At 39.9% G+C, this 15,478-nt stretch overlaps 1 protein-coding gene across 2 annotated transcripts; it reads left to right on the top strand.

Annotated features, from left to right (window-relative positions):
• Nucleotides 1-944: 944 nt before the first annotated feature.
• Nucleotides 945-15,478, top strand: LOC128371381 (moesin). Of its 2 annotated transcripts, XM_053331691.1 has the most exons (13): nucleotides 945-1,237; nucleotides 9,793-9,876; nucleotides 10,128-10,223; nucleotides 10,368-10,642; nucleotides 10,785-10,868; nucleotides 11,291-11,437; nucleotides 11,549-11,645; nucleotides 11,735-11,898; nucleotides 12,274-12,404; nucleotides 12,495-12,655; nucleotides 12,792-12,884; nucleotides 13,958-14,188; nucleotides 14,630-15,478. In XM_053331691.1, exons 1-13 carry the CDS (start codon nucleotides 1,226-1,228, stop codon nucleotides 14,792-14,794), a joined length of 1,740 nt encoding a protein of 579 aa, XP_053187666.1. In that variant the 5' UTR covers nucleotides 945-1,225; the 3' UTR covers nucleotides 14,795-15,478. The 2 variants fall into 2 exon arrangements, with proteins under 2 accessions (XP_053187666.1, XP_053187667.1); XM_053331692.1 differs by lacking the exons at nucleotides 945-1,237; nucleotides 10,128-10,223; nucleotides 10,368-10,642 and having other exon boundaries at nucleotides 9,818-9,876.

Here is a 15,478-nt window from a genome sequence, read left to right as displayed (position 1 = left end):
CTAGGGTTCCCACAGACTCCAGAGGTGTTTTCATCATATCTCACCGGTGCTTTATTCTGTCATTCCATTTCATCACTTTGTTTGTTTGTAATGACTCAATTCCATTGTTTTTTTGTTTCTGTTTTAGTGTTTTAAAAAATACCAATGTACTGGGGTCCCATGGGAAAAGCACCCAATTCTGCCTGTGCAGTTTTAATAGATGGAATTTAGTGAGTTCATGTTTGCAATGGGTACTAATTTAAAGTATCACAAACTATCAGGGGGTAGCATTGGGGGTAGTAGTACTCCCTCATTTGAAGGCCTTGTGGAAAGGGAGTATTAGGGATAACAGCTGCAATTTGTAATCAAGAGAGGTATTTTAATTTTTTTTTTACATAATATGCAACTGTTACTTTTCTTAAAGTAATCATACCTCTTTATTTTTTTCAAATGATAATAATTATGTCTTGATAAGAAATAAGTTTGCATTTTGCTATGATGGTTGTTTCTTACAGTAGTTTGTACTCCATAGTTCCTGTATGTTAAATATGTTGATAAGTTGAGGGCTAATGATGAGTGGTCTTCTGCGTCCTACCCAATGTCAGAGTGTACGTTATCACATGCATAAACCAGCATACGAAACATGAAACCATCATTTCCGATAAAAAAATAAATAAATACATGTATGTGTATTTAAACTGAAATGAATGTCAATTTATGTAATACAAGTACTTTTTATTACTTTATTCTGTGAAGTATGTAGGTTTTTAATAATCAGGAATCCATGCTAGGCCTGTTTTAATAGTTTTTACATGATGTTATAATGAAGAAGTAGTCTAATACACGATTTAGACTAATTGTTTAGTCGACAAAAGGAGAGTGGAAATTCAGACTGCATGCAGCCATATTGATGCGGCTGCTGCAGGCGGAGTCTGCTGCTTGCCTGAACCCTCATTTTCAGTCTGGCTGGTTGCTGTCCTGTCAGCGGGCTGGGTGTGGTTTTCGCAGTGAGGGTACCGTTAGCAGGAAATCAAGCTTTCAGTCCCTTTTCACTTTAAGGCTAAACAAAGAAAAAAATACTCCAACGAGCGTGAGGCTGGGACCAACTCATCCTGAAGCTAAATCACGTTTAATTGGCGCAGTTGTTCTGATGGGAAAAAGTTTTCCGCTGGTTTCGCTAACTGCTCGTCTTTTTTACTAACTCTGTTTTTTATCAAACCTGAACCGGACGTAAAAGAAAGGAAACATGCCGAAGACGGTAAGACTGAAAACTGCATTCACATTCTCCGTCAAATCATTCTCTTTTTGTCTCTTTCTCCAATAATAGTTAGTCCTGTAACGTTAAAAATCCTCATTGTGGCTCACAGTTTGACGTTGAATTACAATAATGACCTTTATTTCATCGCATACTAAGCCTTGGATATCTAAATGACGGTATTTAAAAGTCATTTATGGTTTCAAACTCAGCCGAGGATTACTGGTACTTTCCGTTAGGTGTGTGCGCGTGCGCGCTCCCGCCTCTGTGTTCATTAAAATTAGCGCCTTAAATCACATCTATGAGTTAGACCTTTGGGGTCCGCACAGTGCGGTGTAACGTTACTATATAGCTCTCCTCACAGTTGAAGAGGCAGAAATCACAGTTTTACAGTCGGATTTAGCAGCGGGAAGCCGCCGTTTGGCCTGCTATAGCAAGCGGGCTAGTCCTCCTAAGGCCTCCCTCCCAGTCAGGTCCAGCAAGGAGGGATCTGAACTGTCATTCAGCCCAGCTGTGCTCTCTCACTGCCAAAAGCTGGAGCAAATGGAGGCTAAACTTAAAACGTGGAGGTGGCATTAGAGGGAGCTTATATCACTATTATGCCGCATTGCCTCAGATAAGACTGCTCTGTGATGTCAAATGAAGGAGCTCAGTAGATTTGGGCTGGTGCTGGTGTAGCTCTGAACAAAGAAGATGAGGGCCGCACTCACACACACATGGACTTCATTCTTTCTTTTATTCAAACAGAAATGTGATGAGTCAAGCCCAGTGCTTCAACGCACACCTCCATCAGTGCCTAACAGGAGTGAAAGTGGTTTGTAACCCATCACCTCAGTTTGTCCACTGATGAAAGTGTAAATGGGAACGGGCGTTGACTCTCTGTCTTTATTGAATTACGATAACAAAGAAACTCATATCTGTTTGGGATCCATAGTTTTGTTTTGAGCTCACGTTGGACTCTCACACCACGACACGTTGAGCTCATGACACGTGGACTCTGACACTAAGGAGAATCTTTACATTAATACAGGGAAAACTCACTCATTGACAATCCATAAGATAAATGTGATACTACACAAGACCAGTTACATGTCATGCTGAAGTGTAATTCATTAAATCAAATCTATTCTTTTCTATGGACTCCAGATTTCTGCCATACATACATGCTTTGCGTTCACTATGTACCCCATGTTATAAGCATGATATCATAATATTTGGCAGCAGTGTAATAGCACATACAGTACCAGTCAAAAGTTTGGACACACTTTCTCATTGATGTGAATGGGAAAGTGTGTCCAAACTTTTGACTGGTACTGTTGATTAAATGCACCTCTGACTTTCCATATCATGAAAACAGAACTGGTGCACTTCCAAAGTACAAAGAGAAATACAAATGGTATCATCAGGTTGTCGCTGCGTTCTTCCTGCTGTAGTGTGTTTTCTAGTACCCACACTTCCTCAATATTTTTTCCAGCTGTCAGCTGGAAAAAAAACATAGCATCCTGGCACTTAAAGTATATTCTTAAAGAGACCTCACTGCCTCCCTTTCTATCCAAAAAGTATACCACTAATTATAACATTTTGTTATATTGTCAATTCAATTCAATTGAAGGCACTTTTCACATAGAGCAGGTCTAGACTGTACTATTTAGTAACTAAGGTGTGGTTATTGGTAGCCATAAATAGGGATATTCATTCATATAATGTTGCTTGAAATATTAAGTGAAATTGTGTGTATGTAAGGAGGAGTCTGACTCATGAGTGCAGTGTTTAAACATAAAAACAGTCAACGCAGCAATAAGCAGGTAAAGTTACCAGTTTCACAATTGAAGTGCTAATTCTGTTTCATTTTCTGTAATTCACTCACAATTAATCACTGTGAGTGTTTACTATGCTCTCAATGTGTATTTTTAGCTAGTCACTTGGTGTTAGTCTTTGAGATATTTGCAGAGTGCTGTTGAGACACGGTTAGCCTTAACAGAACCAGAGTTGTAAGCCTGTGCGCACAGCAGCTACTGCAGTGACAGCTGGGAGCCTCAAAAAGAAGCTGGCTGGCAATCACGATCAGCTCACAGGCGAGGGGAGGCTGCAGGGAAAGTGCAGCTGTGTTGTAGAGACTTTTGCCAGTGCACGATAAAGCAGTAACGTCTGAAAAGAGGAAACTAGTAGTGGTCAGAATAGATGATCAAGAGGAAGTGGCACAGGAGGGGGCAATGAATGATGACAGGAAAGGATTGTAGGATATGCTGAACAATAAGGTTTGTATTGATCGATCAGCAGCCTGTGATGTGCTGCCAAAGCTAAAAATATAAGCTGGGGAGCACCTTTGTGCAGCTGTATCTTATCAGAATACAGAATGATCCCCTCCCATTATCATTGCACCTGGTATATGGTGATATCAACGATAAAATGGTTCAAACCAAGACCTATTATTGCAACATGTGGGGATCTACTTCCTTTTGTAAAGCTTGCCGTGCCACATAAAAATGCAGCAGACAAAGTGTATGAAAGGCGGAAGTGTAGATACACTGATTCAGCAGAAGCTCCAAAGCTCACTCTCAGTGAAAGTAGTGTTCCCAGTTTACAGCCACATCCACAACAAGCTGGCTCAGGGAGAAGTTCAGGTTTAAAAAAAGATAGTTTTTCCATTAGCTGTTTTGGTGACCCAGTTTTTCAAACATACTTTATTTATTTAATGTTTCAGTAAGCTGAAACAACCTTGATGTCTCACAAAAACAATAATTATTGAGAAACTCTGCCTTTGCCGTAGTCCTCTTGGCAGTGCCTCAGTTTCCCAAGGAAGTCATGTTGTGACTCAAGGTTTCTGCACTTACATCAGTTCCTTTCTGGTAATTTCCTCGCCTGCAGCCTTATATGGACTTTCACATCACGGTCTAGCTGTTCTCCACCCTGCTTCCCCCAGCGTGGTCCTCAGATGCCATGCACCACTTTAGATTGCACTACAGCAGTGCAACAAGTTCAGGATTCACTTTTAGTCTGTGTTTATCAGCTTCTCAAGAGTTATTTGACATCTTAATGGAGCTATATTTGTTTGTTCAGACTGCTCACATGTTGCTGTGGTGCTTAGCTGTGACTTATCAACTGCTTTAATGTGAAGCTTCCTAAATGTACATATGCCCATTTTTAAAAAAGCCTTTCATCTCAAAGACTAAACAAACACAGAATTATATCCTGTTTGGTTTTAATTCTAAAATCTGACTGTTGGATGAATTTCAGTCGATCCTGTTGTAATAAACAGAAGATGGTACTGGTCTACGGTATAGGCCTTTACAGCTGTAACAACTTAGTGTTCTGCTAAATGTCAAGTTACTGTGTCATTGCTTTGTTAGTACAGCAAGCATTTTTACCCAAATGACGACTGAATAATGTTACCGTTATCACCTTTTCATTCGCAATTACAAAAGCATCCTGTTGTATAAAACTTGAGTGTAACTCACCATTTTCAGCCCACTGTATGGAAATCATGGTAGATGTAGGACCAAACTTTCAACAAGTATGGCTGTGGAGAAAATGGCAAATGGAAAGAGCCGGAGGTATGCAAGCAAGGGATTAAATGAGTCTGTCGTGCACATAGCAGAGCAGATTAACAGTTTGTAGAGTAAGAGGTGGTGGACGAACTACATTAGAAACTTTGGGTGTTGCACACAGTAGATAATTTCATGTTTGGATTTTGAAAATCAGCGGAAAGTAAGTACTCTGTTATCTTCCTCATGTTCCTACTCTGCTTTTTGTCTATTTTCATGGCTGCTGTTGCATTTTATCTGAACTCTTCTCAGTTGCAACCGTCTAATGTTGAGTGTAGCCTACCACATTATTACACCATTATTAAATTCATGACACTTAGTTGTTATAATGCCATGAGAGATGAATGAACTGATTTAGCAATGTTCAAACTGTGTACATAATAAAAGATAAGCATAAGCAAACCACTACAGCGAGCTTTAGTGTTGTGTCTGTGTGTGTGTGGTAAACATTGTGTCCTCTGGATCTGCTGATGATTCAGCATCATTCCTCTGCTGCTGATTTATATGGCAACTCTGCCCCCGTTAACAAGTATGAGTGAGGAACAGCGAGAACTAATCAGGAGTTAACATGCTTTCACTGAAAGTTAGATGAAGTAAATACTCTGGATGGGTTTGGATCTATTAGATGGAGGATAAACCTTTACATATTATCAGAACTGCAGGACTTTTGGTTATTTAAGGGGATAGACCTATAATGAATATATGGAATTAGGCATATGTAGTTATATTTGACTATAATTATCATTTTGTTCATTCTATGTTTTTTTATATATTGCTCTAACAATCTCAACACATGATTGCAACCTAAAAGTAGACTTGGCAGACAAAGCCAGTGGTGTAAAAATAGTCTCCTCTTCTTGTATGACGACAGACAAATAAATACAAAAGGCAAGCATTAGGTCATCAGACTAAAAGCTGGCAGACTGCACAGGAACATTCAGGCAACTTACGCAAATACAGTAGAGTATTGACCTTTTTAACAGCATACATTTTAACCAAGGACCAAAATCAATAAAGAGAATCTGTTGTATATAAGAGGAGAAGTGAAAGCAAAGAATAATAAAGATACTTTCTCATTATGCTTGTTTTCATCAATTCCACAAACAGTGGTCATGGGAAACCATTTACAAAAGATCCCTCTTCTGTGTGTGTGTGTGTGTGTCTGTATGTGTGTGTGTGTGTGTACTGTCCCCTGCTTACAAAGAAACCTCATCCTTCTCTATCTTCCTGCTTCCTGTCTCCCAGTTTGTCCTCATTAGCCATAGACTTTCATTGGATGGTGTCATGCCCACTGTTTAAGTTAATTCAACTTTGACCACCTAAAATATTTAACAAAGTGACTACTGAAAACTACTGAAATAAGAGACTGAATTCGGGTTTTTTTAAGCACCTAGATATTTTCCTCGGGGCTCACTGCAAACCCAGTCCTCTATTTAAAGGGTGATATTTGTACATTAGCTTCAGAGGATATAAACATGCCTTTTGTCCCTCTCACAAGTCTTTTCACATGATTTCTCTTGTATTACTGGCTTCAAGCAATAATATAACAAGCCTGTTGTGTGGGAGATAGGTCATCACCGTCATATTTTCCCCACATTTTCACACTTTATATTCAGCAATCAACTATTTAATATATAACTGTTTATTCTTTCTTTGCTCTTTATCTCTAGAGTTTTTCCTTCAGATTCGCTGCGAGCGAGATAGTGGCCGTGCTCAGCAGCATTGATTGCCATGGTTACCAGAGTAAATCTATTGTTAAGAATTTGTTAACCCTAGTTGCTTATCAGTCACTCTATCGTGTGACTGTTATTGGTGGCATTACTGAGAAGTATGACCTAGAATTATCAACTACTATTTGTGTATTTGTCTATTTATGTAGTTACTTTGGTTGTGTTTGTCACACTTAAAGTGGTGTTAACAATGGTTTGTTCTGCTGTGAGATGTGCTGCTGTGCACACCAGCATAGTAATGGAAGGGTATTAACACAATGATCGTGTCCTTCTGATTACAAATCCAGCTCCTCTGTCGCAATAAAGACTTCATACATATATTTAAGGGTGCGGTTCTTCCACAGTTTGTCTTCCTCCTTGTTCCTAAAAGCACTCATTAGTACTCCTTGTTGTCTTGTCTTTGGTTGGAAGGATTGTGATTGCGAACAGGGCATTGAGATAACACAGGTGTGAAAATGGAAAGGCGGTGAGTTTAAATGTTGGGACACAATTGGTCTTGGTATAATATTTTAAGTCATTTATTTTGAGTCTAACCAGGAAGTACATGATGATCGTATGCTAGACTGTACCCCCGTCACTGGCTCTGCCCTGGGTTGTTTTGTTTTTTAAATCACACCTTCTCTGTAAGTTTCGCTTCCTCTCCCTGAGCGTATTTACCTGTGGTTTTTCCCAAGGTTCATTTTCGGGTTAACTTCTTCATTCTTAAATATGCTTTTTATTAGTCTCATAGTTTTGTTTTTTTTTGGGGGGGGGGGTTTAAAATAATTTTTCAGACTAATCGAATATTCGCTGCATGCCAACATTCTCAGACACATTAAACACATTAATTAAAAGAAAAAAAACGTACAGGCTTACATACCCCGAAGAATATAACAGCGTGGATTTTTTTCTTTTCTTCCCGTAATAAACAACGCTGAGAATATCCTACAATCATGTTAGCAATGATAGACGTAACGTTAGTTTTCTCTTTGAGACTTTTGTCATACTTACTAGGTGCTGTTATAAATGTTGATGTACTAGTTTGGTACCGTCATGTCCGCCTCCCCCATTAACCTTTAGCCGTTTTTCCATGCTGGACGTTTGTGTGGCTTCATCTGCATCATGCTCCCTCCAATCAGTTAGCTGGCAGACTAACATATTACAGAGTCAAAGTGGCTGAGTGCAGGAGTAAAAATACACCCTGTGTCAGGCTGTACTTCAAAATAAGGTGGAGGTGATTTACAAAAACGTAGACATCCCCCTAGTGGCTGAAAGTGAAAATTGCTCCGTAGTAGTTAATGAAACCTTCATAGACTTTCGTAGACTACAGAGCTCAACTCTTGATTAAAGGTTTTCCATGAAAAAAAACAAGGACCACAGCACAAAGGTCGACTTTAGACTGTTTGATTATTCAGTTTTAATGACACATCCCTAATGTTAACTAGACATGAAAGAGAGAGAGATTCAGAATATTTACATTCAATTTAACACACCATATTATTTTTATATTTAATCTAATTTAATATCAGTGATTAGGTGTTAGCTCATTTGAAATCCTAAATATTACTTTTTGTGACACAGGACAGTTCTGTAGTATGTTGAAAAAAAGTAGTTGTAGTACGTCTAATTCAGTAAGTAGCTTGTCAGAAAGCTAAATATTAAATACGACACAGTCAAATAATTTGATATGACCTTAAATTCTACAGTTTAGTTTCAGTGTGATAAAAACTTAGTAGAGGAATGGAAACATGACACGTGGTGCTAAGTGGGCTGTTTTTGAGTGTGTTGCTAATAATAGTGAGTTAAGTGTTTTTGAATACCGGCCATGAGAGACACACCCTAACCCGGCAGAAAATGTATGAGCGCAGTTCCTTTTTCATGCAAGATTAGCCATTCTCATTCAGGAAATGAAACTGCTTAAACCCAGCAGGGTGGTCATGAACTGAACACTCAACTGAACTGCACGAATGGAGAGAAAAGAAAAACTTCAGCAGAGTTCATAACTGTCAGTTTGAAGAGTGCTATGTCTAGACATCTCAAGACATCTGTGTCGGAGGAGTTCGACGTAGGCCCGGATTGTAGGTTTCCCTTCAGGCCCTAACTGCTGGTGATGACAGGAAGTGACACAGGGCAAGTGTCCTGGGCAGTAAAATGGGGTCCTGCTGACATGACTGGGAAAGAACGCAACTCTAATCAGCCCCACAACTGGGAAATAATGCATACCATTGTTGTTCAGGCCAGGCGTGGGCCTCAGCCTGCACAGTTATTTCCCAACAGACATGCATACTGCTGTTTTTGTCATTTCGAAGAGGACAGAGAAAATGAGAAATGCCTACATGGTCAGTTTACTAAGCACAGAATCAGTTTATTCTCTGGCTGACCTCTTTGAGGGGGAGTAGGTTAAATACATGTATTCAACTCTTGACATGTAATTTTGCATTACACAAGCATTCTTGGTCACTTAATTAAGAAGTACCTCACTGGCTAAATAACTAGCTCTATTACCTTCAGAGGAAACAAACCTACGTTACACAGTCTATTCTTGTTCCATTCTTGCCTGAATAGAAGCTGACAGGTTTCTTGATACATGACAGGATGTAGGCGACTCTCAAGAGAGCTCAGTGTTTAGCAGCAGCGCTTCACAAGGCCCAGCCACTAGAGGATGTGGTTACTTCCTGTAGATAAGTCGTTCTATACTGATGCAGAGACGGATTGGCACGTTTTTTGTACACAGTATAGGAGCAAAAGACATGATCTTTCATGATGATATCAAGATAGAATTGTGTTACTGTCAGCCCATCACCCCATTTGTCACTTTTGTCTCAATGTCAGCAAGTGGTTTTTAACTGGGACGGGGAGGGAAATTTTCAAGTTTTACATGTAAAGAAATGCAGTGTTTTTCATCCTATAGGGGGGGGGCAATGATTTCAAAAAAATTGAGTTTATGGGTCTTGGTAATTTGCTAGGTGCTAAAAAAGTAGAAAAATGTATTAAGCCTTTTGTGGTTCACAGGGAACTATACAAATCTGATATTTTACCACAAGTGATGTCACTCGAGTAAAATTCAATTGGAAAAGAGGACTACACGTTTGAAAATGAAAAATAAAAATAATAATTTGGGTCGTAGAGTTACTGTTAGTGGTTGAGTTGCACTACGGGTATTGTAGGTGTCGGCTCTTGACAAAGAAGGTAGAATGCTTGGCATAAAAAAACATATCTCTGGTTCTGCTGCTTCAATTTTTTGTTCATCATGCCAAGTGTTATAATCTTTATAATCGTTCTTCCATTGTGTTCCCTTCCACAGATTAGTGTAAGAGTCACCACAATGGATGCTGAACTGGAGTTTGCCATTCAGCCTAATACAACAGGAAAGCAACTCTTTGACCAGGTATGAGATACCAATCATTTCCATTTCCAGATGGGGTTTTTTCATCGTCGGCGCTATGTGACAGTAAAAAATTGAATTTGGAAGAACAAATTGAGTTTTTGTTTGGTTTTTTGCATGTGATGTATTTTAAAGTATTTTTAACCCCTGCATTACTGTCAAATATTGGTCTTCATGATATTGTATGTGTATTTTATGATTCATGACTAATGGTCTGGTGAGGAGGCACATTAATTACACTTGTTTGTTCAAAGGTTGTTAAGACCATTGGCCTGCGAGAGGTTTGGTACTTTGGACTCCAGTACCAGGACACAAAGGGTTTCTCTACATGGCTCAAGCTCAACAAGAAGGTGAGATCTTCAATATTTTGCCTCCCAACAAAATAAAAATGTCAGATACACTCTTCTGCCTTCTTCTGTCAAGACCGAACTATTCTATGGAATTATTTACACAAGTTCACCTCTACCCATCGCTGGTGACATATCTTATTTTAGGTGACGGCCCAGGATGTGAGGAAGGAAAGCCCACTGCTCTTCAAGTTCCGTGCCAAATTCTTCCCAGAGGATGTTACAGAGGAGTTAATCCAGGATGCTACGCAGCGGCTGTTCTTCCTGCAGGTGAAGGAGGGAATCTTAAATGACGATATCTACTGCCCTCCAGAGACTGCTGTCCTGCTGGCCTCTTACGCAGTGCAGGCCAAGTACGCTGACTACAATAAGGAAGTCCATACACTAGGCTACCTGTCCAGCGAACAGCTGCTCCCTCAGAGGTAACACTGTCATTATTAAGACTGTAGGCTCTAGTCTTAGACTGGCAGTTCATGTCAGATAGATGTTCTCTGTGTGTTTGTGCGGTATGAGACATTTTTTCTCTGCATGACTTCTGACACGCTGATGTCTCATGTTCTTCAGAGTTCTGGACCAGCACAAACTCAGCAAGGACCAGTGGGAGGAGAGGATTCAAGTGTGGCATGAAGAGCACAAGGGCATGATTAGGTAAGAGCTGACACACATATGCACACACCAAACACACATGCAAAAATTGCTCTTTCAACAAGTTGTATTTCAAGGGGATCCCTCACTGTCATTTCTCAGTCCTCTTTTCAGTGTTGTTCCTGGTCTTTGAATGTTCCAGCAAACATTGTGTCACAATCTGACTCCACTACCTTGAAAATGCTTGAACTTTGCTGCTTATTATTTGGTTCTTCTCAAGGCTTGTTTTCTGCCTTGTTGCTGTACATTAAACACATCTCTGGGACATGCCACTTTGAGCTCATCATGGTCTGATTAGTTGTGTGTGGTGACCAGGGTCAGACAGAGTATAGATTGCTATCTCAAACTCATGGCACAAAGCCAATGCTTATGTGCCTTTATTATCTCTTCAGCACTAACTAAAGATATGTCTTCTGTATCTACAGAGAGGAGTCCATGATGGAGTATCTGAAGATTGCTCAAGATCTCGAGATGTATGGAGTCAACTACTTCAGCATCAAAAATAAGAAAGGAACAGAACTTTGGTTGGGTGTGGATGCTTTGGGACTCAACATTTATGAACAGAATGATAAGTGAGTGATTACACAATGCAATCATTGTCCTGATGCAATGCTTACTATCTGTACTAAATTCTATGCACAATGTAATGACTGACTCTGAGTTTGTGTTTTTGTGTTTAACAGAATGACGCCCAAAATTGGATTTCCTTGGAGTGAAATCAGGAACATTTCCTTCAATGACAAGAAGTTTGTCATTAAACCAATTGACAAGAAAGCACCTGTATGTTAACAATTAAAAACATAAAACTACCAATGAGTCACCTGTCTGTGTTTAACTTCTATTAAAAACCTTTCATGTTGTCATTTTAGGACTTTGTATTCTATGCCCCGAGACTGCGCATCAACAAGCGCATTCTGGCACTATGCATGGGCAACCATGAGCTGTATATGCGTCGCCGCAAACCTGACACCATTGAAGTGCAGCAGATGAAGGCTCAGGCTCGCGAGGAAAAGAATCACAAGAAGATGGAGAGGTAAGAGTCATAAAACCCCCATCAGAAAAACACGTCATTATGATGGTGCTGTGACTTGTGATGTTTGAAAGAACGCTCTAATTGTTCACAAAGAGGATTTAGAAAATTCAGGGTAAAGCCAACTAAATTTGCCAAAAACATGTAATTACCACAATTTATGAGCACAGCATGTTACTTTATATTGCATCAGAATGACTTGGTATGAAAAAGTAACCCCATCATTGCAAAAAGAGGGTCAGTTTTGTCCTACCCTTGAAAGTTACTGAGAAGAGTACAAGTTCTGTTCCTGATTATTGTTACAAATTACTTTTACATAACAAAGATAACCTAATATACCGTGTCCTGTACATTGTGTTCTGTCTCTGTTTCCATTAGGGCTCTGCTGGAGAATGAAAAGAGGAAAAGAGAAGCTGCAGAAAAGGAAAAGGAAAAGATCGAAAAGGAAAAGGAGGAATTAATGGAGAGATTAAAGCAGATTGAGGAGCAGACGAAAAAAGCCCAACAAGGTGGGTGACCTGTCAGTACTCAAAGAACAGCTTGTCATACCAAAATGAGTGGCGACAATGTCTTTTTTTAACATAACGCTACTTGTGCAGAGTTGGAGGAGCAAACGCAGCGGGCTCTTGAGCTGGAGCAGGAGAGGAAGCGATCTCAGGAGGACGCTGAACGTCTGGAGACTGACCTGAAAGAGGCTGAGGATGCCAAGATGGCGCTGCTGCAACAGTCAGAGAACCAGATAAAGAACCAAGAGAACCTGGTCAGTTATTAGAAACTGTCTGCCTAATCACAGGCGTTGAAACTAAAAAATATAGAAGGATGTGATAGCTGGAAAAAAATATGCTGATCCTTCAAGTATCTATTGGTCAATAAAAAAATGAATGCTGTCCTTTCAGGCCACAGAGTTGGCAGAACTGACTTCGAAGATTTCCCTCCTGGAGGACGCCAAGAAGAAGAAGGAAGATGAGGCAGTGGAGTGGCAACAGAAGGTGTGGTCTAAGTTTCTATTTTTTCATATTAACCAAATGTTATCTTTCATTGCGGTGAAATTAATGTACAAAAGAGGCGCACTGTGTAACACAAAATAAAAGAAGAAGAAGAAGAAGAAATAGAAGGGTCACACTGACACTCAGAAACTACCTACATTTCTTCTTGGTCCTTAGCTTTCAATTGGCAAACAGTACAAATGTGCATTACAGGCATCATGTGGTGAGGAGTAGGACCATCTCTATTCTTGATCTTCCTTTTCTTCGTAATCACTGATATTGTGCTTTAGTCATTGGCCTTTTTTCTAAACTCGACATAAATATGAGGTTTATGTCATCCGCGTTGTGTTATCAGCTATCAAAATGAGCTTAAAGTGGCCTTTATCTACATCTGAAATGAGCAGAGTTTGAGGCCGTCATCAAACATCATTTCAGTCTGACCACACGGCCCCTCCCTTGAGACAGAGTGACGACAGACATTCCTGGGGTTGTGTTGTTGTGTGTTTTAGGGGGAGGGGCGAATGCTCCTAGCTCGCCTCATGTCTTTTTTAGTCAAAAACCATGAGTGCCAGCCCAGGTCCCTCTGGTCAGCGTGACTCATGCTGTTTGTGGTGACGGCTGTCTTTGTTTTAAGGAAATCCTGTTTGATTCTTTTGCCCCATTATGATATTCTGGCTCATAAAAGGCTGCTGCAGTTAGTGGTTGTTTCCATGTTGGGCATTTTTGGCAAATGCTCAGATGACATTCCAGTCTTAGTCATAATTGGTTGTTATTCTTCACTCATATTCTCATTAACCATCCAAGAAGTAAAGAAGTAGTAGAAAGAAAGTAGAAAAGAGAAAACGTGGATAAAGCAGAGAGGAGGAGAAAGACATCACTTTAAGCTCAGGTAATGAGTAATGGGCAGTAGTAATTTTTTCATCAATGTCAATGTACAAACCACCTACTCTTGTTTGCTTGGTCATTGAAATGGTCACACATGTACATTTCTATCCATTGAATCTACTCATCTTTACAAGGATGTGGTCATAAACATAGCACAGAATCACCTCATTAGCATTCCCGTGTTCCCTCAGGCCACCATGGTGCAGGAGGACCTGGAGAAGACCAAAGAGGAGCTTAAAAACAAAGTGATGTCAGCTCACGTTCAGGAGCCCCTCAATGCCGAGAACGAGCACGACGAGAACGACGAGAGCAGCGCTGAGGCCAGCGCCGAGTTCACATCCGCTGCCACGTACAAGGACCGCAGTGAAGAGGAGCGCATGACCGAGGCTGAGAAGAATGAACGTCTGCAGAAACATCTACTTGTAAGTCTGTGCTCATATCTTCAGTAGATTCAGTAGACTATCAATAAATCACTGGAGCGATAGATCAGATAGAGTTTCAATCTTACACAACACATATTTTAAATGGCTTTTAAGATTTTATTAGATGTGTTGAAATGAATAAATACAAAGCACACAATGGCCTAGTGGGTCTGATTACTGTTTCCCTGTTATCAAATTACAGTTTGTGGCTATCAGTGTGTCAGTTATTCAGCTTCAGTGTTGTAGTGCAAGTAGGTAATAATGATTGCACTACAAATTAGGGAGCAATGAGATGAATCCGGGTAAAACTTACCATCTCTCATTGATTTCCTTTTTTAAATCTATTTCAAAGACAAAGGAGAGATAATGATAAAGACTGACAAAGTCGCCCTTCATCTTTTGCACTTTCATGTATTAACACTGCAATGACTGTGTTTCCAGGCTTTAAGCTCAGAGTTGGCCAACGCTCGGGATGAGACCAAGAAAACAGTGAATGACATGATCCACGCAGAGAACATGAAAGCAGGACGAGACAAGTACAAGACCCTCAGACAGATCCGGTCAGGAAACACCAAACAGCGCATCGATGAGTTTGAATGTATGTGATGTCTGCATTCACTGTTGCAAAAGCCCACAGCGCTGGGCCTTTCTGCCTGGACTGCAGTCCTGCCTCACTCAAGCTGTTTGCTCTGTACCCAAATAAATCAGATCCACAACATGAAATGGCTACTCAAGCACAGCAGTGTACAAATATGGATCTGGAAAAACCCCATTTGTTATCATTCCTAACTCTGAATTTAGACAAGTCACTGGTTGAAAAGGGACATACTGTATTTTATTAGTACATTCCTCACAAGGAGTTTATGTAGCATATTAGTTATGGGCTTACGCCACATTTCATGACATATTGCGTTCTTTTTATATTTGTCACATTTTTGTATCACGATTTCCAAATAAACGGCTCAGAGACCAATCAAAATTTCAGTTTGAGAACTGTGCCTATAGAAGTATTTCTGCTGCATACAAGCAGCAAGCTGGACATTTAAGACCCTAATGTTTCTCCCATGACACATTGCCAATAGTTTGAAAATGCACTGTAATCTAAATTATGTGTGTAATATGACTCCAGTTATTGTGTGGTGCATCAATAGAACAGTATTTTTTTTTTTTGTTGCAATTTTACAGTTTATTTGACATTTTATTTGACTGTATTCAGACTCTACCAACGGTTACAAATCAAGCAGTATTTACACCTTCTCACAAAGCGATATTAAAGATCAATTTCATTTA

This window comes from Scomber japonicus, chromosome 13, assembly GCF_027409825.1.
Source record: "Scomber japonicus isolate fScoJap1 chromosome 13, fScoJap1.pri, whole genome shotgun sequence".
Classification (NCBI taxonomy): Eukaryota; Metazoa; Chordata; class Actinopteri; order Scombriformes; family Scombridae; genus Scomber; species Scomber japonicus.
The sequence above is the reverse complement of the archived record's forward strand: the minus strand, read 5'-3'. Positions and strand labels throughout refer to the sequence as shown.